We start from the raw sequence: 23,041 nt of genomic DNA, 5'->3' as shown, positions 1-23,041 counted from the left end.
CGTCCCAAGAGATCAGAAGGGATCTCAAGGGCATTGTTGTGGGCTTCCAGCTGCCAGCGGAGCTGGCTGCAGACTCGGACGATGAGGAGATGGAGAGGAACTTGGGCCAGTGCTGGACTCTGATGGATGCTCTGCGTCGGACGCAGAGATAGAGCCAGGGCCGTCCGACATTTCCCAGCCACCGGAGAGGCAGCTGCCTTCGGAAACTGAGATGAGTGAGGAGGAAGAACAGCTGGGGCCTGTTCCAGATGCACGTGGTATGCACAGAGGAGTTAGGAGAGGGGAGCAACGGAGGACAAGGAGTCGACTCGGGAAGCAAAGCACACATGGACGCTGAATGGCCCCTCCCTGGCTGGGGAAATAAACAGGAGGAAAGGGGGAGTGGTGGTCGTAGGAGACAACCGTTCGTATTTCTGGAGATTTTGCTCATGGCGTTTCGTGCCGCAAGGACCGTTTGCCAGAACTTCGGCCTGGCAATTATCGCAAGGAACTGATCAAGTCTGTTACTACAGTTAACTCCTTGCCTGGACTTTTCGGTGGGTGGAGGCCATTAATTCACAAGAGGTGTTTTTTTTTCGTGACCAGGAGTTTGTTTCTTGCTTCTGCTAAGGCTGGGTCAGAACGGGCATCTCCTCTGTCTTGGAGGACACAGTCAGAGGAGCAGGAGGTGGCTTTGGCCCCAAGAGGCAGCTGATGGGTTACCAAAGAGGGCAACCAAGCTAGAAGTGAAGGCCACTTGAAGATAGGCAAGAGAAGGCTAATGCCATCATTTCCATAATAAGGGGACTGAGGTACTCCTTGCCAGAGCAGAATCTCAGAAGGAGAGAAACCCTACCCTGATGTCCTCCATCTTTCACAATCCCCCTGTGCCGAGTGAACAAAGCAACTGGGAGAGGGGCAGATCTGCTACGCAGTGAGTTATGGGTCTCGGGATGTCAACCCTCATTTTTCGGGTCTCTCAAGGCATCCTGGGGGCCCAAGGAGCCCTCGTCCTGACCTTGCTGGCATGGAGACGACACTCCGAGATGAAGACCGTGCTGGCTCCCTTGAGGGACCAGTGGAGCTTCTTGAGGCCAGGTTGGATCTTCCGGTCCAGGTAGCGGATGCGTTCCCGGAAGAGGCCCCTCTCCTCGTCAGACAGCATGCCGATGATCCTGTGTGTGTACCCAACGAAGAGTGGAAGGTGTTAAGATGCAGCTCCTCCTTCCCCCAAGATGGGGAAAGAAGCCAAATTGTGACGCATTCCAGGCCTTGCCGACAAAATACATTATGCAGCAGGCGGCCTTCCGGCCAGATGTTCCTCGTTTCCATAAATCACTCCCATCCCTGGTTCTGGAAGAGAGAGGCCTGTTGGAGATGGCTCAGCCTCTCATAGCTTTGGGTTTCCTTAAGGACAACCGGCAAATTTTGCCCAACTCCAAACCCTGAAGGTCCCTCAAGGGTCCTTCATAACGGATCTTTAAAGCAAGTTGAAGGGGACTTCAACTCCCAGAATTCCCCAGCCGGCCTGGTTGAAGTCCACCCATCTTAAAGCGTGGAATTCTGGGAATTGGTCCACCTGTCTTAAGCATGGAATTTTAGGAGATGAAGTCCACCCATTTTAAGCATGGAATTCCAGGTGCTGAAGCCCACCTAACTTAAGGGTGGAATTCTGGGAGATGAAATCCACCCATCTTAAGTGTGGAATTCTGGGAATTGAAGTCCACCCATCTTAACCATGGAATTCTGGGAGATAGCACATCTATCTTAAACATGGAATTCTGGGTGTTGAAGTTCAACCATCTTAAATGTGGAATTCTGGGAGATGAAATCCACCCATCTTAAACGTGGAATTCTGGGAGATGAAATCCACCCATCTTAAGCATGGAATTCTGGGAGATGAAATCCACCCATCTTAAGTGTGGAATTCTGGGAGATGAAATCCACCCATCTTAAACGTGGAATTCTGGGAAATGAAGTCCACCCATCTTAAGCATGGAATTCTGGGAGATTAAATCCACCCATTTTAAACGTGGAATTCTGGGAATTGAAGTCCACCCATCTTAATCGTGGAATTCTGGGAGATGAAATCCACCCATTTTAAACATGGAATTCTGGGAGATGAAATCCACCCATCTTAAACATGGAATTCTGGGAGTTGAAGTCCTCCTATCTTAAAAATGGAATTCTGGGAGATGAAGTCCTCCTATCTTAAAGATGGAATTCTGGGAGTTGAAGTCCTCCTATCTTAAAGATGGAATTCTGGGAGTTGAAGTCCATGTGTCTTAAAGTGCCCAACACTGAGAAACCCTGTCCTAAGACCCTCCATCCTTCCATCTTCCCTGCCCTGGTGGCACGTTGGCCTACAGACCCATTACTCCCAGCCCCCCCCTCCCACATTCCCACCCTAACCCATGTTGGATATGGACGATGGTTACAGTAATCCCCAGGAAGACCGAACGCCCAGGCCCGTGTCCATCCTTCCTGAGAGGAATCTGCAAATTGGACGAAAACAGACCTCCGCATCCTGCCCGGCTCCCTCCCTCCCTCCCTCCCACCCACCCCATTAACTTCCGAGGAGAAAATAAAACAGGCGCAAAAAAACCACAAGCTTCGCACACGTGTGTGTCATGATAAAAAGCACAGCTGCCAAGAGAAAGCTCGTTGCAAGCCGCGCTTCCTCGGCAGAGCCAACGCCTCTCCCTGGCGCCTCCAGAAAGGAAAGGAAAAACAGGGACCCTCCTTGCTAAACCCACCTCCACAAGGAACCTCTCGAGGGGGCTCCACTGAAATGACTTCTCCACCCCGTGGCCTCTCCTGCGGGAAGACGTTCTTCAGTCCCTCGACAACCCCCGAATCTCTGATCCGATTTTTGGATAATAGGTCCTTCTTCTGGGTCTCCTGGGGTTGGACTAGAAGACCTCTAAGCTCCCTTCCAATCCCGCCCGCCAGCCGTGGTTGGTTGGTAGCCCGGATTTTCTCCATTATGTCAACCGATCAGAAGTATTTTGCCCGGGAAGAAGTGCGCCAGCCTCGTCGGCAAGCGAATCGCAACAGGAAGACCGCCGTTAAGCGAGTCTGGGTTTCTCACTGGTCGCCAAAAGAGGCATCGCATGTCCCCAGGGACGTTGCAACCGTCATAAACGGGAGCCAGTTGCCCGGCGTCTGGATTTGAGGATTTGAGGAAGGTCTTCTCCACCAAAGCTAGATTAGGGGCCGTGAGGGGTCACCGCTGGGCGGGCAGCCCCCCATTTGGACCAGGGTGGATTTGATTTAAATCGAGTTGCATTTAAATCACTAGTAAAAAGGCTTGCTTTAAATCAACTCGATTTAAATCGTAATTTTTAAAGAGCAACTCTCATCTCTGCTACTCCTTTGACCCACTGTTGACTCACCGATAGTCCCAGTGTTGCAGAATATACAGCCTCCTGCTACATAACTCAGCTCCATTTCATGCGGAATAAACTAAACTATTGATGTATCTTAAATAGAAAACTATCTTACGATAGATTTTTACCTCAAAAGTTTTTTATTAAAATAAATTCAATAAAAATTTTAAAAAATCCGATTTAAATCAAAAAAATCTGATTTTTTTTGATTTTTTTTAAAAAAAAATCATTGATTTTTATCCACCCTGATTTGGACTCAAACAAACATCAGCTTTTCGACAGGACATCCTGGCTTCTACATCGGGAGGTCCCAGACTTCAAATCTGGGGACATAAGAATGAGAAGAGGGCAGCCCTGGCCTTCCTCTTTCTCAGACACCTGAGCCAAGGGGCTTCAGAGAGAAGAACTGGAGGGGACCTTGGAGGTCTTCTAGTCCAACCCGCTACCCAAGCAAGATACCGTATATACCATTTCAGACAAATGGCTGTCCAGTCTTTTCTTAAAAGCCTCCAGTGATGGAGCAACCCACAACTTCCGGTGGCAAGGAGTTCCACAGGTTAATTGTCCTCACTGTCAGGAAGTTTCTCCTTAATTCTAGGTTGCTTCTCTCTTTGATGAGTTTCCACCCGTTGCTTCTTCTCCTGCCTTCAGGGGCTTTGGAGAATAGCTTGACTCCCTCTTCTTTGGGGCAGCCCCTCAAATATTGGAAGACTGCTATCATGTCCCCCCTAGGTCCTTCTCTTCGTCAGACTAACAGAATAACGGAAGGGACCTTGGAGGTCTTCTAGTCCAACCCCCTGCTCAGGCAGGAGACCCTAGACCAGTGATGGCTAACTTTCTCGCACACACGTGCCCACATCCATAATTCTATGCACCCCCCCACACACATGCGCGCGTGACCCCCCACACACTTTTGGCACGTGATGGCATGGTGGGCCCGGTAGGCCCATTTTTCGCCCTCCCCAGGCGCCAGGGGCTATCTAGGAGCCTGCGGAGGACAAAAACGGCCTTTCCCCCCCCGGGGAGGGCCCTTTGGAGGCCAGAAATGGCCCATTTGCCGACTTCCGGTGAGACCAAAAGGCCCGTTTTTCACTCTCCCCAGGCTCCAGAGCCTTTCTAGGAGCCCGGAGAGGGCGAAAACAGCCTTCCCCACCTGCCCGGAGGCCAAACGGAGGCCGGAAACTGCCTGTTTCCCGACTTCCGGTGGCCCCAGAAGGCCCGAAACACATGCGTGCCGGAGCTGAGCTCGCATGCCCACCAATATGGCTGACAGGATAATGGGGAATCCTGTCAGAGCTGAAAGAAGCTTCTTGGATGAGAAGCGAAAGGTCTTCAAAAGAAAAAGAAAAAAAAACCACGGAAGTCCAGTTGCCTCCTAAAAAAAGCACCTTTGGGACAGCCGTGACCTGGATGGCTGAGAATCTCTACGGACTTCTGGAGGCAAGGAGTTCCACTGGTTAACTGGATCAGCACCTAGGCCTCAAAAGGCAAGTCCTACCTGCTTGCAGGAGGAGGGTGCAAAAGGTTGCCGTGATTATTGGTTGTGAAGCTGAGGGAGATGTCTACCCTCCCACAGGATCGGGCAGGGATTGCGGACCCCATAACAGCTCTTCCGAAATCGAAAGGAGGCCGAGAGAACTTTCCAAGTTTCGTGGGATACGAAGCTACTCACCTGTTGTAGTCTCGGACCACCAGCAGAAGGTTCTCCCTTAAGTTCCTCAGGTCCTCCTTCCGTTCGTACACCTCCACCACGTAATGTGGGATCTCAAAGAGCACCCTCTCCCAGTAGTGGATTTCCACAAATAATTTTAGCAGGTGCCTGGAGAAGGAGAAAGAAGAATGAGAAAAAGAAAGAGAAGGAGAACGGGAAGGAGAAGGAGAAGGGGAAGGAGAAGGAGAAAGAGAAGCAGAAGGAGAAGGAGAAGAGGGAGAAGGAGAAGGAGAAGAAGGAGAAGGAGAAGCAGAAGGAGACGAGGGAGGAGAAGGAGGAGGAGAAGGAAGAAGGAGAAGGGGAAGGAGAAGGGGAAGGGGAAAGAGAAGGAGGAAGGAGGAGAAAGAGAAGGAGAAGGAGAAGAAGGAGAAGTAGAAAGAAGGAGAAGAAGGAGGAGAAGGAAGAAGGGGAAGGGGAAGAGAAGGAGGAAGGAGGAGAAAGAGAAGGAGAAGAAGAAGAAGAAGCAGAAGGAGAAGCAGAAGGAGAAAGAGAAGCAGAAGGAGAAGAGGGAGGAGAAGGAGAAGAGGGAGGAGAAGGAGAAGAGGGAGGAGAAGAAGGAGAAGCAGAAGGAGAAGGGGAAGGAGAAAGAAGGAGAAAGAGAAGAAGGAGAAAGAGAAAGTGAAGGAGAAGAAGAAGAAGGAGAAAGAGAAGGAGAAGAAGGAGAAGCAGGAGAAGGAGAAGGAGAAGAGGGAGGAGAAGGAGGAGGAGAGGAGAAGGAGAAGAAGCAGAAGCTGAAGGAGAAGAGAGGAGAAGGAGAAGGAGAAGGAGAAGGAGAAGAGGGAGGAGAAGGAGAAGGAGAAGGAGGAGAAGGAGGAGGAGAAGGAAGAAGGAAGAAGGAGAAGGAGAGGGAGGAAGAAGGAGAAAGAGAAGGAGAAGGAGAAGGAAGAAGAAAGAGAAGAAGAAGAACAAGAAGGAAAAGGAGGAAGGAAAAGGAGGAGGAGGAGGAGGAGAAGGAAGAAGAAGAAGGGGAAGGAGAAGGAGAAGGAACAGAAGGAGAAGGAAGAGAAGGAGGAAGAAGGAGAAGAAGGAGAAAGAGAAGGACGGAAGAGAAGGAATAGGAAGAAGGAGAAAGAGAAGGAGAAGGAGGGAGAAGGAGAAGGAAAAAGGGAGCCCATGAGACAGTGGTGGAACGCCAGGGCAACAAGGTCCTCTTCCGGTTCTTCCCGCGTTTTTCACTCACTTGTCAAAATTGATGTCCAGCATTCCTGGCATCTCGGCACTCGTGATGAGGAGCGGGGTGTCCAGACGCTTCAAGCTGTCCTTGTCCAAGCCTTGGGTCCACTCGTGGAAGGTCTTCCTCTCGATCTCATCCATGGCCTGCACCAGAAGCTGATAGGTCTGGAAGCTCTCTTCTCCAGTCCCAATGTGAGGGATGAAGTGGGCTTTGGTGAGACACTGGCCAGGGAGGAAGAGAAAGGGACTGTAGGAGAATAGTCTGCAGAGCCTTGGAGGGTGGCGTTAAATGCGTCATCAGTGCAGAATCCTTTGCGTTGCCGTAAGTGATGCAAGTTCAGCCTCCCTTGAATTCCGTTGACCCTTATCTAATACCAATGTAATGTTGACTGTTGATTGACTAAATTCTTGTGTACATGTAGTCCTCAGCTTATAACCTTTCATTTAACGACCGTGACAAATACGACTTATATGACCATTTTTCACACTGACGACCGTTGCACCATCATGACAGCCGCCGTTTCCTGGGGTCATGTGATCCTCTTTTTGTGACCTTCCGACAAGCAAAGTCAACGGGGGAAGCCCGATTCACTTAACAACCGTATGACTAACTTAACGACGGCAGTGATTCGCTTAAGAACGGTGGCAAGAAAGGTGGTTAAAAACGGGGCAAAGCTCACTTAACAACTGTCTTTCTTAGCAATTTGGGTTCAATTGTGGTCGTAAGTCGAGGACTACCTGTAACACAATTTCTTTCCAAGAGCGGAAACGTTTTGCGTGCAAATTGCATCAGGAGAGGCCAGAATGCGAAAGGTGGCCGTAAATTACAGGTAGTCCTCGATTTACGACCCCAAAGGAGCCCCACATTTCTGTTGCTCAGTCAGACCGTTGTTAAGTGAATCTTGCCCAGTGGTGGCATTCAAATAATTTAGCAACCAGTTCTCTGCCCTAAATGACCAGCTGGGTAGGCGTGGCTGGGTGGTCATGTGACCGTGTGGGCGTAGCCAACTCAATGTCACTCACGTCGATGGGCGCTTCGCCTTAGCTGTTACAATGTAATAAGGGTTAAGCAGAGAGGCAGTTTCTGTAAGCAGGGCAATAAAGATTAGGCTAGAAACACCACCAGAATGTTTCCTTCCTGCCTTCCTTACAGGATTAGCCCTGTAAAGTGGGAAACAAACAAAGTAAGATTTCTTCCAACAACCGGTTCTCCGAACTGCTTAGAAAGTTAACAACCGGTTCTCCCGAATAGGTGCGAACTGGCTGAAGCCCACCACTGATCTCGCCCCATTTTACGACCTTTCTTGCTACCGTCGTTAAGGGAATTGCTGCAGTAACACAGTTGCTCAGCGAATCTGGATTTCGCGTTGACTTTGCTTGCCAGAAGGGGATCAACATGACCCCGGGGAACTGCGACCGTCATAAATATGAGTCAGTTGCCAAACGTCTGAATTTTGATCATGTGACTGCAACGGTCCTAAGTGTGAAAAACGGTCCTTTTTTTCAGCGCCGTCGTAACTTCAAACGGTCACTAAGAGAACCATTGTAAGTCAAAGACTACCTGTAATTCCTAGCAGCTACCACGCACCTGGCAAAGGTGATCATGGCGCTGTGTGTGTGTGACATCCTAACGGTAACGCCCACGGTCTCCTGGCACCCGTTCAGGGACTTCAAAAGCTGGCCAGAGCCCATTCCTTTCCTGGCTGCCAACCAGAGCTCCCATGTTCCACTCCCTGAGTCTTTTTGCTCACCTCGTCCTCGGCTCGGTCAACAGGAAATTGCAAAATACATTCCCCGTTGCCCATGGAGAGACGTTCGGGTGGGCGTAATGAACAAAACAACACATGCCACCTTAGGAAAAGGGGTGCCAACCGTCGGTGCCAAGATAAAAAAGTAAGAAATGTTTTCGGAAAAAAAAACAGCTGCCATTAGCAGTCAGTTGAGTCAGTTGCCGCCTGTGCCAACTCGCCCAGCGAGGGGTCGCTTCGTCAGAGCTGGCGCGGGGTGCAGAATTGGGGGGGGGGTTGCTCCCTGTGCCCTCCCAAGAACGACAGGAGGGGCATCGCCCCACAAACGCATCCCCCCCCAGCTCTTCAAAACCGGCGCCAGCCGTTCTGTAGGTGCTGCCTGGGAAGCCATCTTGCTTTCCATCCGCGGAGGGGCAGGCAACCCGATCGCCTCGGATGCTTGGGATCACAACACCCAGAAGGCACAGCCCGTAAAACCAAATGGGGAATGGTTGTGAGCATTGCATAGGCATGGGGGCATGAGAGAGAGAGAGAGAAGGAAAGAGCACCATGGGTGAAGTCCACACATATCTGAAGCGTGGAATTCTGGGAGTTGAAGTCCTCCCATCTAAAGCATGGAATTCTGGGAGAAGGAGTCCATTCATCTTAAGCAGAGAATTCTGGGAGATTTGAAGTCCATCCGTTTTAAGCATGGAATCCTGGGAGTTGAAATCCACTCGCCTTAAGTGTAGAATTCTGGGAGTTGAAGTGCACTTGTCTTAAGAATGGAATTCTGGGAGTTGAAGTTGTCCCACTTAAAGCATGGAATTCTGGGAGATGGTGTCCACCTATTTTAAGCAGGAAATTCTGGGAGATTTGAAGTATGTCCATTTTAAGCATGGAATTCTGGGAGTTGAAATCGTCCCACCTAAAGCATGGAATTCTAGGAGATGGTATCCACCTATTTTAAGCAGGGAATTCTGGGAGATTTGAAGTATGTCCATTTTAAGCATGGAATTCTGGGAGTTGAAATCATCCCACCTAAAGCATAGAATTCTAGGAGATGGTATCCACCTATTTTAAGCAGGGAATTCTGGGAGATTTGAAGTATGTCCATTTGAAGCATAGAATTCTGGGAGTTGAAGTCCTCCCATCTAAAGCATGGAATTCTGGGAAAAGGAGTCCATTCATCTTAAGCAGAGAATTCTGGGAGATTTGAAGTCCATCCGTTTTAAGCATGGAATCCTGGGAGTTGAAATCCACTCGCCTTAAGTGTAGAATTCTGGGAGTTGAAGTGCACTTGTCTTAAGAATGGAATTCTGGGAGTTGAAGTTGTCCCACTTAAAGCATGGAATTCTGGGAGATGGTGTCCACCTATCTTAAGTAGGGAATTCTGGGAGATTTGAAGTACGTCCATTTGAAGCAGGGAATTCTGGGAGTTGAAATCGTCCCACCTAAAGCATGGAATTCTGGGAGATGGTATCCACCTATTTTAAGCAGGGAATTCTGGGAGATTTGAAGTATGTCCGTTTTAAGCATGGAATTCTGGGAATTGAAGTCCTCCCATCTAAAGCAGGGAATTCTGGGAGATGGAGTCCATCCATCTTAAGCAGGGAATTCTGGGAGAGTTGAAGTCCATCCGTTTTAAGCATGGAATCCTGGGAGTTGAAATCCACTCGCCTTAAATGTAGAATTCTGGGAGTTGAAGTCCACTCATCTTAAGTGTGGAATCCTGGAGTTGAAGTGCACTTGTCTTAAGCATGGAATCCTGGGAGTTGAAATCCACTCGCCTTAAGTGTAGAATTCTGGGAGTTGAAGTCCACTCATCTTAAGTGTGGAATCCTGGAGTTGAAGTGCACTTGTCTTAAGCATGGAATCCTGGGAGTTGAAGTCCATTAATCATAAGCATGGAATTCTGGGAGCTGAAAGTCCTCCCATTTTAAGTGTGGAATTCTGGGAGTTGGAAGACAATCAATCTTAAATATGGACATCTGGAAGTTGAAATCCACTCGCTTTAAATGTGGAATTCTGGGAGTTGAAGTCCCTCCATTTTAAACATGGACCTTAAGTGTGGAATTCTGGGAGTTGAAGTCTAAGCATCTTACAGTAAGTGTGGAATTCTGGGGGTTGCAGTCCACCTGTCTTAAGAGTTGCTAAGGTTGAGAAAGCTCCTTCTCACCTGCTCCAGAGAGTAAGATGAGAAGGAATGAGATGAGGGATCAATAGATGAGATATTAGGGAGGTCTTGTGGACAGGAAGAGCTGTCAATCCAATCAATGATTGACAGAGAGGCATTTCTTCCCCTTCCCCGCTGGTTTTCAAACTGAGGCTGAATGGTCACTGAATAGCGCAGTATGGGAGATGGTGTGAATTCTGCAGCGTAAAGGGGGTTAGGCTGGATGACCTCTTAAGACCCTTCCTCCATCAATGGTGAAATAGAGTTGTGCGGTCAGTTCCGTGACCTCGTTTAGTTCATAAGACGGAGGTGAGCGGCCTCCCCCTCCTCTTCCTCCTCCTTCTCCTCCTCCTCCTCCTCCCCTTCTCCTTACTCCACTTCACACATCCCACCCCCTTCCAGCGCTGATGACGTTACCTAGCTGGGTTGTGAAACGTCTCCAAACAAAACACCGAGCTCAGGGACCCCCCAAGGACCTCACAACGACCTGTAAGATAGCCCTGGGCTCATCATCATTCACTTAGCGACCGTTCCAAGTTACGACGGCACTTGCTGTCAACCACGTCACTCGCTGAACCACCACGGCGATTTCCCTTAGCGACCGTGGCACGAAAGGCCGTAAGTCTCTTCACCGATGTCTCGCTTAGTGACGGGGCTCAATTGCGGTCGTAAGTCTGAGGACCGCCTGCGTTTCAAAGGCCGGGCACATCTCCCACCACGCGCCGCTAACATTAAAGCCGGAAAAGTGCTTCTTTTGCGCTCCAAGCCAGCCAGCGAGGGCATAAAAAAAAAAAAAAACATTCTCGCCCTCCTGAGGGAAAATTTCCTCCAGGACCTTCGGAGGAAACCATTTTGTTTTTCGCCAATTTGTCTATTTTCCATTTTCGAGTGGGCACCGGGAGAGGACGGGGGGGGGAGGCATGCAGGGGGGGGGCATTGGCGTTTGATTGACGGCTGGAATGCCAGGTTGTTTCTCTCCTGGCGTATAATTAAAGCTGCTAAAAGGAACCAGCGAAGGAGGAGGTTATTCAGGTAAAGAGCCGAAAAGGAGAAGGGGAAAAAAAAAGAAAAAAACGAAAAGGAATGAATCGCGAACAGCCACGATGGCCATAAACAAAGACCGAAGTGGGGTTTCCATTATTATTGTTCCTATTGTTATTCTTATTGTAATTAATCGTACAGTCAGCCAGATGTTGACACTGGTTCACAACCCTCCTCCTCCCCCTCCCCCTCCTCTTCCTCCTCCTTCTTCTTCTCCTTCTCTTCTTCCCTCCTTCTCCCCCTCCTCTTCCTCTTCCTCTCCTCCCTCTCCTCCTCTTCTTCCCTTCTTCTCCTCCTTCTTCCTCCTCTTCTCCTCCTCCTCTTTCTCCCCTCCTCCTCCTCTTCTTCCCTCCTCCTCCTCCCCTCCTCTTCCTCCTCCTCCTCCTTCTTCCTCCTCCTCTTCTTCCTTCTCCTCCTCCTCTTCCTTCTCCTCCTCCCCTCCTCTTCCTCCTCCTCCTTCTTCCTCCTCCTCTTCTTCTTCCTCTCCTCCTTCTCTTCTTCCCTTCTCCTCCCCTTCTCTTCCTCCTCCTTCCTCCTCCTCCTCCTTCTCCCCTCCTCCTCCCCCTCCTCCCCTCCTCTTCCTCTTCCTCCTCCTTCTTCCTCCTCCTCTTCTTCTCTTCCTCCTCCTCTTCCTTCTCCTCCTCCCCTCCTCTTCCTCCTCCTCCTTCTTCCTCCTCTTCTTCTTCCTCTCCTTCTCCCCTCCTCTTCCTCCTCCTCCTTCTTCCTCCTCTTCTTCTTCCTCTCCTCCTTGTCTTCTTCCCTTCTCCTCCTCCTCCCCTTATTTCTCCTCCTTCCTCCTCCTCCTTCTTCTCCTTCTCTTCTTTCCTCCTCCTCCCTTCCTCCTCTACTTCTTCTTCCTCTCCCCCTCCTCCTCCTCCTTCTTCATCTCCTCTTCCTCCTCTTCTTCCTTCTTCTTCCTCTTCTCCTCCTCCTCTTCTTCCATCCTCCTCCCCTCTTCTTCTTTCTCTACTCCTCCTCCTTCTCCCTCCTCCTCCTCTTCTTCTCCCTTCTTTCTTTTCTCCTCCTCCTCCTCTTCTTCCCTCTTCCTCTTCCTCTCCCTCCTCCTCTTTTTCTTTTTCTTGTTGTTGTTGTTGTTATTTTGCTGGTCGGTGGAAACGAAGAAGGATTTTTCCACCCTGTTTTTAACGCCCAGAGCACCGGGAAGCCACAATCTTATTTACAGGTAATTTCCTCGACTTACGACCGCACACACGGAGCCCGACATTTCTATTGCGAAGCGAGCCATTTGTGAAGCGGGTTTTGGCCCCCTTTCACAACTTTTCTGGCCACCGTTGTTAAGTGTGTCGCTGCAGTTGCGTCGTTAATCACACAGTGGTTCATTAAAATCCAGCTTCCCAAAGCTTGTCAGAAGGTTGGATATTCAGATAAAATCATTTGTTACACTTTGCATTTGTCGCTTTTTCCCCCTTCCTGATCTAATCGGCAGCTTTGGGATTTCCTGACGGGGACCTGTCCAATACAGGAAGTCCTCGACTTATGTCGATGACATTTCTGTTCCTAAGCGAGACATTTATGAAGGGAGTTCTGCCCCATCTTTCTATAAAACATCTTCACTGTTGTCTTGATGGCCACCCAACTGAACCAGGAGCTGAGGAGAAGCCACGCTGGGAAGCTATGGGAGATGTCCTCAGCCTAGTCTCCAACATAAGTCAAGGACTCCCTAGCCACCCAACTGAACCAGAAGCTGAGGAGAAGCCACGCTGGGAAGCTATGGGAGATGCCTTCAGCCTAGTCTCCAACGTAAGTCAAGGACCCCCTAGTCACCCAACTGAACCAGGAGCTGAGGAGAAGCCACGCTGGGAAGCTATGGGAGATGTCCTCAGCCTAGTCTCCAACGTAAGTCAAGGACTCCCTAGCCACCCAACTGAACCAGGAGCTGAGGAGAAGCCACGCTGGGAAGCTATGGGAGATGTCCTCAGCCTAGTCTCCAACGCAAGTCAAGGACTCCCTAGCCACCCAACTGAACCAGGAGCTGAGGAGAAGCCACGCTGGGAAGCTATGGGAGATGCCCTCAGCCTAGTCTCCAACATAAGTCAAGGACTCCCTAGCCACCCAACTGAACCAGGAGCTGAGGAGAAGCCACACTGGGAAGCTATGGGAGATGCCCTCAGCCTAGTCTCCAACGTAAGTCAAGGACTCCCTAGCCACCCAACTGAACCAGAAGCTGAGGAGAAGCCACGCTGGGAAGCTATGGGAGATGCCTTCAGCCTAGTCTCCAACGTAAGTCAAGGACCCCCTAGCCACCCAACTGAACCAGGAGCTGAGGAGAAGCCACGCTGGGAAGCTATGGGAGATGCCTTCAGCCTAGTCTCCAACGTAAGTCAAGGACCCCCTAGTCACCCAACTGAACCAGGAGCTGAGGAGAAGCCATGCTGGGAAGCTATGGGAGATGCCCTCAGCCTAGTCTCCAACGTAAGTCAAGGACCCCCTAGCCACCCAACTGAACCAGGAGCTGAGGAGAAGCCACGCTGGGAAGCTATGGGAGATGCCCTCAGCCTAGTCTCCAACATGTCAAGGACTCCCTAGCCACCCAACTGAACCAGGAGCTGAGGAGAAGCCACGCTGGGAAGCTATGGGAGATGCCTTCAGCCTAGTCTCCAACGTAAGTCAAGGACTCCCTGTAAAATATCTTCACCGTTCTCTTGATGGCCACCCAACTGAACCAGAAGCTCAGGAGAAGCCACGCTGGAAAGCTATGGGAGATGCCCTCAGACCAGTCTCCGACCCAGCCTTTTAGAAGCATCAGCCATACCTTCATGGGTCTGTCCACACGCCGCCGGAGCGCACGCATCCAGTGGGCCATGCCTGAATAATGACACATGTATGGCGTCAGGAACGGGGCCTTCTTGCTGAGTTCCTTGTTGACCAGGGATAGCTCCCGGTTGAAGAGCATGAAAACGTCCACCGTCTTCTTGTCGAAGGTGCGCTTGATGGCCTGAAGGAAGGAGAAGACACCGGTTGGGACAGGTCAAGGGAGCGAAAGGTGTCCTAGAAGGCCTCCAAGGCCCCTTCCAACTCTGTCCTTCCGTTCTGTTATCAGGTCCTCCTGCATCTCCCCAGCTTCCAATCTAAGTTGGGTTTCTTTCCAATTTATTCTCCAAAGCACCAGAGGGCAGGACAAGAAGCAACGGATGGAGACTAATCAAGGGGAGAAGCAACCTGGGGAACTTCCTAACAGGGAGGACAATTAACCAGTGGAACTGCTTGCCACCAGAAGTTGTGGGTGCTGGATTGAACAGATTGGACAGCCCTTTGTCTGAAACGGGATAGGATCTCCTGCTTGAGCAGAGGGCTGGACTAGAAGACCTCCAAGGTCCCTACCAGCTCTCTTCTATTCCTTGAACCTGGTGTTTTCGAGACTGGGCAACCTGGAGATGGGTGGACTTCAACTCCCAGAATTCCCCAACCAGCCATGTTGGAGATGAAGTCCAGCCATCTTCAAGCTATCAAGGTTGAGAAGACTGTTCTGGTTGCTACCACCATGTTCCTCACTTCTCTCTTGCGCTCACGTGGATCTCACAACTGAGGAGATTGGTTGCTTTGGTTAGACCAAAGGGCCCTTCCAGGATCCCAGAATTCCCTTCCCGGCCAAGGGATTCTGGGAGTTGAAGTCCAGCTTGGAAGAGGCTGTGCTAAGACATTCTAGCTCAACCTCGGCAACTTCAGGATGGGTGGATTTCAACTCCCAGAATTCCCTGCTTAAGATGTATGGGACTTCGGTTCAGGGGTGAAATTCAGCAGGTTCTGACAGGTTCTGGAGAACTGGTAGTGGAAATTTTGAGTAGTTCGGAGAACCGGCAAATACCATCTCTGGCTGGCCCCAGAGTGGGGTGGGAATGGAGATTTTGCAGTATCCTTCCCCCAGGAGTGGGGAGGGAATGGGGATTTTGCAGTATCTTTCCCCTGCCATGCCGACCAAGCCACGCCCACAGAACCAGTAGGGAAAAAATTTGAATTTCACCCCTGCTTCAGTTCCCAGAATTCCCTGCTTAAAATAGATGGACTTCAACTCCCAGAATTCCACACTTAAAATAGGTGGACACCATCTCCCAGAATTCCCTGCTTCTGATGGATGGATTTGAACTCCCATAATTCCCTGCTTAAAATAGATGGACTTCAATTCCCAGAATTCCCTGCTTAAAATAGATGGACTTCAATTCCCAGAATTCCACGCTTAAGATAGGTGGACACAATCTCCCAGAATTCCCTGCTTCTGATGGATGGATTTGAACTCCCATAATTCCCTGCTTAAAATAGATGGACTTCAATTCCCAGAATTCCACGCTTAAGATAGGTGGACACCATCTCCCAGAATTCCCTGCTTCAGATGGATGGACTTCATCTCCCAGAATTCTATGCTTAAGATAGGTGGACACCATCTCCCAGATTCTGGGATTTGAAGTCTACCCATTGTCAAGTTGCTTCAACCCTTCCAAGCATCCATCAGGAGACCTAAAGACCATCTCAGGTCCAAGCCCTCCTTCTGCTCGCTAAGAAAACTGGACCACAGGTCCACCAGATGCCACTTTAGCGTCGATAGACAGCCATTCCTGGAAGCCCTGTCTTTCCTTCTCCCCCCCCCTCCCACCAGCTGCCCCCCATCTCCCCAGGCCAGCCATTGTTGGTCCAAGAAGTGTACCTCTCGGGATGACAGATGTTGGAAGATGTCCTGAATCTGCACCCCGTGTTCTACATCCTTCACCGTCTCGAAGGCCGAAGTCATCAAGTTCTGGGTCATGACTTCCAGGTCTTTGACTCCTGCGCGGAAACTGATGGCGCAAGAAGAACGGAGAAGAAGCTCGTGGTGGACCTCCATGGCACACGTCCCATGGAGCTCCCATTCTCCACACCCATAGGAAAACCCGTCTTCTCTCGTTGAAGTAGACTTTTCTCACCGGCTGAAGTCTTCATGCCAGGTCGTGTTCTTCACATCCAGAATTCCTCCCTTCACGTTCCGAAGGTTGTTGAGATATTTATTGAAGGTCTCCTCGATCTCCAGCAAGCTGCGGGTCATCTGAGGGCCTTGTTGACCAAAGAAACAAGGTAGCGGAGTCTGTTTGCCGTCTTCCCAGCGGGCGAAGTGTTGCTGGCTGTCGCACACCTACCAGGAGAAGGAAGCGGCTGCGATCACCGTCTTCCCTGGGATCTACTCTCTTGGGCACGAATCCAGGTGGCCCAGAGAATTATGGGAAAAGATGCGGGAACAGGGAACTGTCCACCAGGCTGGAGATCCCTCCATCCAGCCAATCCATTCTTTGTCTGCAGAAGACCGGACCTCAACGGTGCCAGCAGGCATGGATGGATTGCAGAGGTCAACCCTTGGAAGCTAACATGGTGTTTGACGACCTCGAAACTTGACACATGGACCGCTAGAGATGGTCACCGCACACCTACCTCCAAGAGGTCTTTGCAGCGTTGGACAAATGCATCCACCTGGGCGAAGATGCTGGTCTGGTCCAGGACCCATCCCTTCCCAGAAAGCCTGTCAAAAGAGTCACTAGTTAATTTAACAATTAACCAACGGAACAGCTTGCCACCAGAAGTTGTGGGGCGCTCCATCGCTGGACGTTTTTAAGAAGAAACTGGACAGCCATTTTTCTGAAATGGTATAGGGCAGGGGTCTCCCAACATGGCCGCTTTTAAGACTTGTGGACTTCAACTCCCAGAATTCTGGCTGGCTGGGGAATTCTGGGAGTTGAAGTCCGGAAGTCTTAAAAGCGGCCATGTTGGGAGACCCCCAGGGATAGGATCTCCTGATTTGAGCAGCGGGTTGGACTAGAAGACCTCCAAGGTCCCGACCAATCCTGCCATTCTGTGATTCTCACGGGGGCTACGCTGGACAGGGAAGGATGTGGATCAGCAGCAAACATCCCCCAGACCTTAAAAAAAAATGGGGATATTGCCCCCGGAAATACGTAAGATCTCCGACCTCCGGGTGTTTCGCTGTGCACTGAAGACCCTGTTGTTCCACCAGGCCGGGCTATCGACATAATAATTTTAAATTGGGGTATTTTAAATTTCTGGGGCTTTAAATGGAGCCAAATTTATTTAATAATTTTAAATTTTAAATTGATGTTTGTCTTGTGTTTTTAAATAGGCTGTACACTGCCCTGAGTCCTTCGGGAGAAGGGCGGTATAGAAATAAAATTATTATTATTATTATTATTATTATTATTATTATTATTATTGTTGTTGTTGTTGTTGTTGTTGTTGTTGTTGTTGTTGTTGTTGTTGTTAAGGATATTATTGTTGTGTTACCTACCAGCAGAGTGTAGAGCACAGAGAAACGTTGCTGAGAGCAATGAATAAGAGATGTGCAAACTGGTTTATCTGGGGTTTTATAAATTGGGCCTATTATTTAATAATTTTAATTATTTTTAAATTTTGTCTGTCTTTGTGTTTTTAATTAGCCTGTACACCGCCCTGAGTCCTTCAGGAGAAGGGCGGTATAGAAATAAAATTAATAAATAATAATAAATAAATAAATTTATCAAAAGCTTACTTTATAGGGAAAAAACAATCTCGTAGTCTTTAAATCAATCAGTTCAATCAGTCCAGCGATACAAAAACTCTTCTTACCACACAAACAGTAGTTGGTTAGAATAACAAACTCACTCCGGTTCACAAGCCACGATGGTAGCAGATCCATCCAACGATGATAGCACAATGGTAAGCAACTCCTCACACAATGGTAGCATATCATCAACTGAATACGTTACAGTGCCTTTCTTAAATACGTTTACAACCAGTGATTATCTAATTACAGCATTACAAGGAATCAGCAGTAAAACTTTAAAGTCACACAATACATATTCATATTAAAGTCACAGAACACATATATTGCCTGGACAACTTGTTAGGCTCAAACCATATCCTAACAGCCCTCCGGAAATCTTGACCCAGGAGAAAAGGGGATGGACAACGATCCCTTAAATGTAAGACAGGCCTGTGCGGCAGCAGCCAAAAAAGCTAATACGATCCTCGGTTGTATAAACAGAGGAACAGAATCAAAATCAGGTGAAGGATTACTACTGCTTTGTAAAGCCTTAGTAAGGCCACATCTGGAATCCCGCATCTAGTTTTGGTCCCGTTACAAAAAAAAAAAAACCGTTGAGACTTTTGGAAAAAGTGCAGAGAAGAGCAACGAAGAGGATCGAAGGCCCGGAGACTAAAACATACGAAGAACGGTTGCAGGATTTGCGTATGAAAAGAAGGACTAGGGAGGACATGATAGCAGAGTTCCAATATTTGAGGGGCTGCCCCGAAGAAGAGGAGGGGGTCCACCTATTCTCCAAAGCCCCTGAAGGCAGGACAAGAAGCAACGGATGGAAACGAATCAAGGAGAGAAGCAAGCTGGAATTGAAGGAGAAACTTCCCAACGGTGAGGACAATTAACCCGTGGAACAGCCTGCCACCGGAAGTTGTGGGTGCTTCAACGCTGGAGGCTTTTAAGAAGAGATCGGACAACCCCTTGTTGGAAATGGTCTAGGACGGTTCTCCTGCTTGAGCCAGAGGGTCAGACTAGAAGGCCTCCAAGGTCCCTTCTAACTCTTATTATTCTGTGAGTCTAACAAAGAGAAGTGAAATGGGATCAGCGTTCCAATATTTGAGGGGCTGCCCCAAAGAAGAGGCGGGTGGGGTGGGGGTGTCCATTTATTCTCCATAGCACCCGAAGCAACGGACGGAAACGAATCAAGGAGAGAAGCAACCTGGAATCGAGGAGAAACTGTCTAAGAGTGAGGACCATTAACCCGTGGAACAACTTGCCACCAGACGTTGCCAACACCGGAGATTTTTTTTTTTTTAAATTGGACAACCACTTGTCTGAAATGGGATAGTTTCTCCTGTTTCAGACTAGAAGACCTCCGAGGTCCCTTTTCCAATTCTATTATTGTTATTCTCCCGGGGAGGGGTGGGGAGGCTAAGGGCGAAGGGTCTCGGCAGCAAGCAGCCCAGAACCTTAGTAAAATGGGGGGGGCTTGGCTGATCTCCTTCATCTTCCTCTTCTCTCCATGCCAACCCCCCCCCTTCGGTGGGCAAGAGGTTTCCAAAGAAATCAGCTAATCAGGGAAGGACGGAGACCCCCCCCCCCGCCAGCCCCAGAGACTAAGCTCAAGAGCTTAATCCGGGGGTCCGGTCTCCGCGGGGGTCTTAAAATGCCTTTTTGTATCTTGCTGGATATTGATCCAGCCCTGCTAATTTGAATTTGAAGCGGGCAAGGAACACTTAAGACTTAATTGTCAAGGACCAGGCAACCACTTAAACCTGACATGCCCTAATCATAATGATGGATTATTTCTCAAGTGCGGAGAAGCTGGGCGGGCGGGCGGGCGGAGGGGAAGGGAGGGGGGGCTCGGAGAAGCCTCCCCGGCAGGGCTGGAAGAGGACGGGAGGGTGGGGGGAGCCAAGAATGGCAAGGTTTTCCACCCCACCCACCCCCCAAAAATTTAACGTAATGGTCTGGCCTGTTTCCAGACTTCCGGTAGGCCCATTTTTTCACCCTCCCCAGGCTCCAGAGGCTTTTCTGGAGCCTGAGGAGGGCAAAAACGGCCTCCCTCACCCGCTCGGAGGGCAAAAACGGCCTCCCTCACCCGTTCGGAGGGCAAAAACGGCCTCCCTCACCCGCTCGGAGGCCGAAAATGCCCTCCCGGAGCCTCCGCGTCAGCCCCGTACTTACCTGGCATCCAAAACGGGCTGGGTGGAGACTCCCGGGAGGCGAGGGGTGGCACGGGCGGGGCCAGCCGGAAAATCAGCCGGCTGGCACGCGCATGGAGCTGAGCTAGGACAACGGCTCGCGTGCCCGAAGATATGGCTCTGCGTGGCACACCTGCCGTACGTTCGCCATCACGGTTATTATAAGCCGTGGTTTGCCAGCTCCGATAAAGCTTGCCAAAGGGGAGGGGGTGCGAGCATCAAACCAGGATGGGAAGGGCGTGGCTCAAGGTCATCTCTGGAGGGGTCTTTGTGGACAGGTGGTAGACCTCGACTTATAAACCATTCGTTTAGTGACCGTTCGAAGTTACGACGGGGCTGAAAAAAAGGGACTCGCGAAACTTTTTTCGCACTTAGGACCGTGGCCGCCATCTCTGGCCGATTGGCAACTGTCTCATATTTATGACGGGCGCAGTGTCCCGGGAGTGTGTGTGTGTCCTGCGATTCGCTTTTGCGACCTTTTGTTGACAAGCAAAGTCAACGGGGAAAGGCAGATTCACTTTACGGCCGAGTGACTAACTTTCCTGACGGCCTTGATTCTCTTAACAACGGTGGCATTCTCCGGGGCAAAATTCACTTAACAACGGTGGCATTTTTCCGGGGCAAAACTCAGTTGACAAATGTTTCACTTAACAGCAGACGTTTTGGGCTCAATTGCGGTCATAAGTCAAGGGCTGCCTGTCCTTTGTGGCAGTCCACCACTGGGACAGGAAAATACAGGTAGTCCTCGAGTTACGACCGCAACCGAGCCCCAAATTTATGTCGCTAAGGGAGACTTTTGTTCAGTGAGCTTTGTCCCATTTTACGACCTTTCTTGCCGCCGTCGTGAAGTGAACCCCTGCAGTTGTTCAGTGAGCAACACGGTCCTTTTAAGTGAATCTGTCTTACCCACTGTCGGAAGGTCGCAAAAGGGAATCACATGACCCCGGGACACTGCATCCGTCATAAATACGAGTCGATTGCCGAGCGTCTGAATTTTGATCCCGTGACCACGGGGAGACCGCGACAGTCGTTAAGTCTGAAACCTGGTCAACATTCTTTGCTTTTTTTCATTGTCATTTCGAACACGAAGTGTAATTTTGGTCACTAAGTGAACCGTCGGAAGTCGAGGACTAGCTGTTAAGGCCAAAAACAGGAGGGGAAAAAAAAATGACGCAAAGAAAACGCAGCGGGACCGTGGCGGCATCATCCGCGCGGAAGGCGAGATAGGCAAAATATGGATGAGATCTCGCTTGGGGACACGGCTGGGCGCCTTGCTTAACATCCAGGCGAAGCCCATCACTTCTCAATGCACGAGCACGCAGAGCTGCCAAAAGGCAGGAGTGGGTTACTCAGGAGGAGGTCTCCTTGAGAGTAAGGCTTGGGGCTAATTGGCCACTCCCTTAGCCTATTTAAGTTTGCACACAGCTTGTAAAAAGCTGCAGGAAACAACGTGCGTCCGTCCGTTCGTTCGCTGATCGTTGAGTTTTGAATTTTCTCTGCAAACCTGGCTTCTGCAGCCCTGCATTTGCAAAAAAACCTGTGTTTTGAAGTAAACTCAGTTTTGTTCGGAGTTTGCGTGTGCTACATTCTTTGGGATCCGTAGCTGGGGCAGAACAGAGTTAAAGAGTGTGTCGGTGCGAGCAGGAGAGGAGAAAATCCAAGCAAAAACGACAACTGAGGGCTGGACTAGAAGACCTCCAAGGCCCCCCCCCCACCTCCAGCTCGGTTTGTATTCGATTCGAAATGCAGCTTTTGGGGAGAAGCCCGGGAAATTTAGGAAAAAAACGTCTTAAAAAAAAAAAGTTTCGGGAATGAATCGCTTCTTCCAATACAGGGTAGTCCTCGACTTACGACCGCAACGGAGCTCAAAATTTCTTGCGGCTACATTGGGGAAGTGAATTTTGCCCCATTTTACGACCATTCTTGCCCCCCTTGTTAAGTGAAACGTTGCCGTTGGTAAGTGAGTCACATGGTCGTTAAGTTAATCAGACTTCCCCATCGTCACAAAAGGAGATCACGTGATGCCGGGACGCCGGAACCGTCATAAATGTGAGTCGGTTGTCAAGCATCTGAATGTAAATCGCGTGGCCACGGAGAGGCTGCGACGGTCGTAAGTGTGAAACACGGTCATAAGTCCCCCCCCTTTTTTTTAGGGCCGTTGCAACTGCAAATGGTCACTAAACGAACTTGATTTAAGGGGGTCAGAAAAACAAGGGAAAAAGCTCAGGAATTTAGGTAGTCCTCGACTTACAACGGTTCATTTAGTGACCATTCAAAGCTAAAATGGCGCTGAAAAATAGTGACTTATGGAACGTTGTTCACACTTAACGTCCGTTGCAGCCTCCCCGTGATCACATGATCAAAATTCAGACACTTGCCAACTGACTCACATTTATGACGGTTGCAGTGTCCCGGGGGGGGTCAGGTGATCCGCTTTTACGACCTTCTGACCAACAAAGTCAACGGGGAAGCCAGATTCACTTAACAACCGGGTTACCGATTTAACAACTGCAGCGGTTCCCTTAACAACGGTGGCTAGAAAGGTCATAAAACGGAGCAAAAACAAATGTCTCACTTAACAACATAAATTTGGGGGTCAATTGTGGCCGTAAGCCTGCCTGTAAGGAATATAAAGAGGCACGAGTTGAGAAGATATATCTTACCGCTGCTATTCTGCACGTTGTCTGAAAAAAATCACATTTTTGCAGGGAATGTTAGACTTGAAAATTAACACCAAAAATGAAAATGAAATGAAAAATGAAAATTAAAAGGCCCAAAAGTAGCCGGATTTGACAAGGAAAATTGAAATCAACGGTTGCAATGTTGCCCATAAAACGGTGAAAAATGAGAATAAAGAGAATTATTTGTGTACCTTACAGCAGAATATTTCCTGTTAACAACCATTTTTAGCACAGACACTGGCGGTCGTTAAGTGAATCCCCTGGTCGTTAAGCAGATCCCGCTTCCCCCAAGGGACATTTTGCTTGGTCAGAGATCAGTTACTGAGGTCACCGATCGTGACCGCGCCGCAAGCGGTCCTACATCCGAGTGGCGGCCAATCGTGATCACTGAGGACTAGCCTCTTGGCACGGCGCAACTTCGCCCCCCCCAGACTCCGCCCCCCCCTTAC

At 49.7% G+C, this 23,041-nt stretch overlaps 1 protein-coding gene across 1 annotated transcript in view; it reads right to left on the bottom strand.

Annotated features, from left to right (window-relative positions):
* The window catches only part of DNAH2 (dynein axonemal heavy chain 2), a 162,387-nt gene that overhangs the window by 101,324 nt on the left and 38,022 nt on the right, over nt 1–23,041 (bottom strand). Inside the window, exons 10-16 of the mRNA XM_087891622.1 lie at nt 16,612–16,699; nt 16,113–16,318; nt 15,857–15,986; nt 13,970–14,152; nt 6,260–6,474; nt 5,041–5,187; nt 998–1,154 (exon numbers count right to left, since the gene is read on the bottom strand). Of these exons, the coding sequence (XP_087747748.1) occupies nt 998–1,154; nt 5,041–5,187; nt 6,260–6,474; nt 13,970–14,152; nt 15,857–15,986; nt 16,113–16,318; nt 16,612–16,699 (1,126 nt within the window). The remainder of the gene's footprint in view (nt 1–997; nt 1,155–5,040; nt 5,188–6,259; nt 6,475–13,969; nt 14,153–15,856; nt 15,987–16,112; nt 16,319–16,611; nt 16,700–23,041) is intronic.

This window comes from Pantherophis guttatus, chromosome 4, assembly GCF_059756535.1.
Source record: "Pantherophis guttatus breed Tessera chromosome 4, ASM5975653v1, whole genome shotgun sequence".
Lineage (NCBI taxonomy): Eukaryota > Metazoa > Chordata > Lepidosauria > Squamata > Colubridae > Pantherophis > Pantherophis guttatus.
Note: the sequence above shows the minus strand (reverse complement) of the source record. Positions and strands in the feature narration are given on the sequence as shown.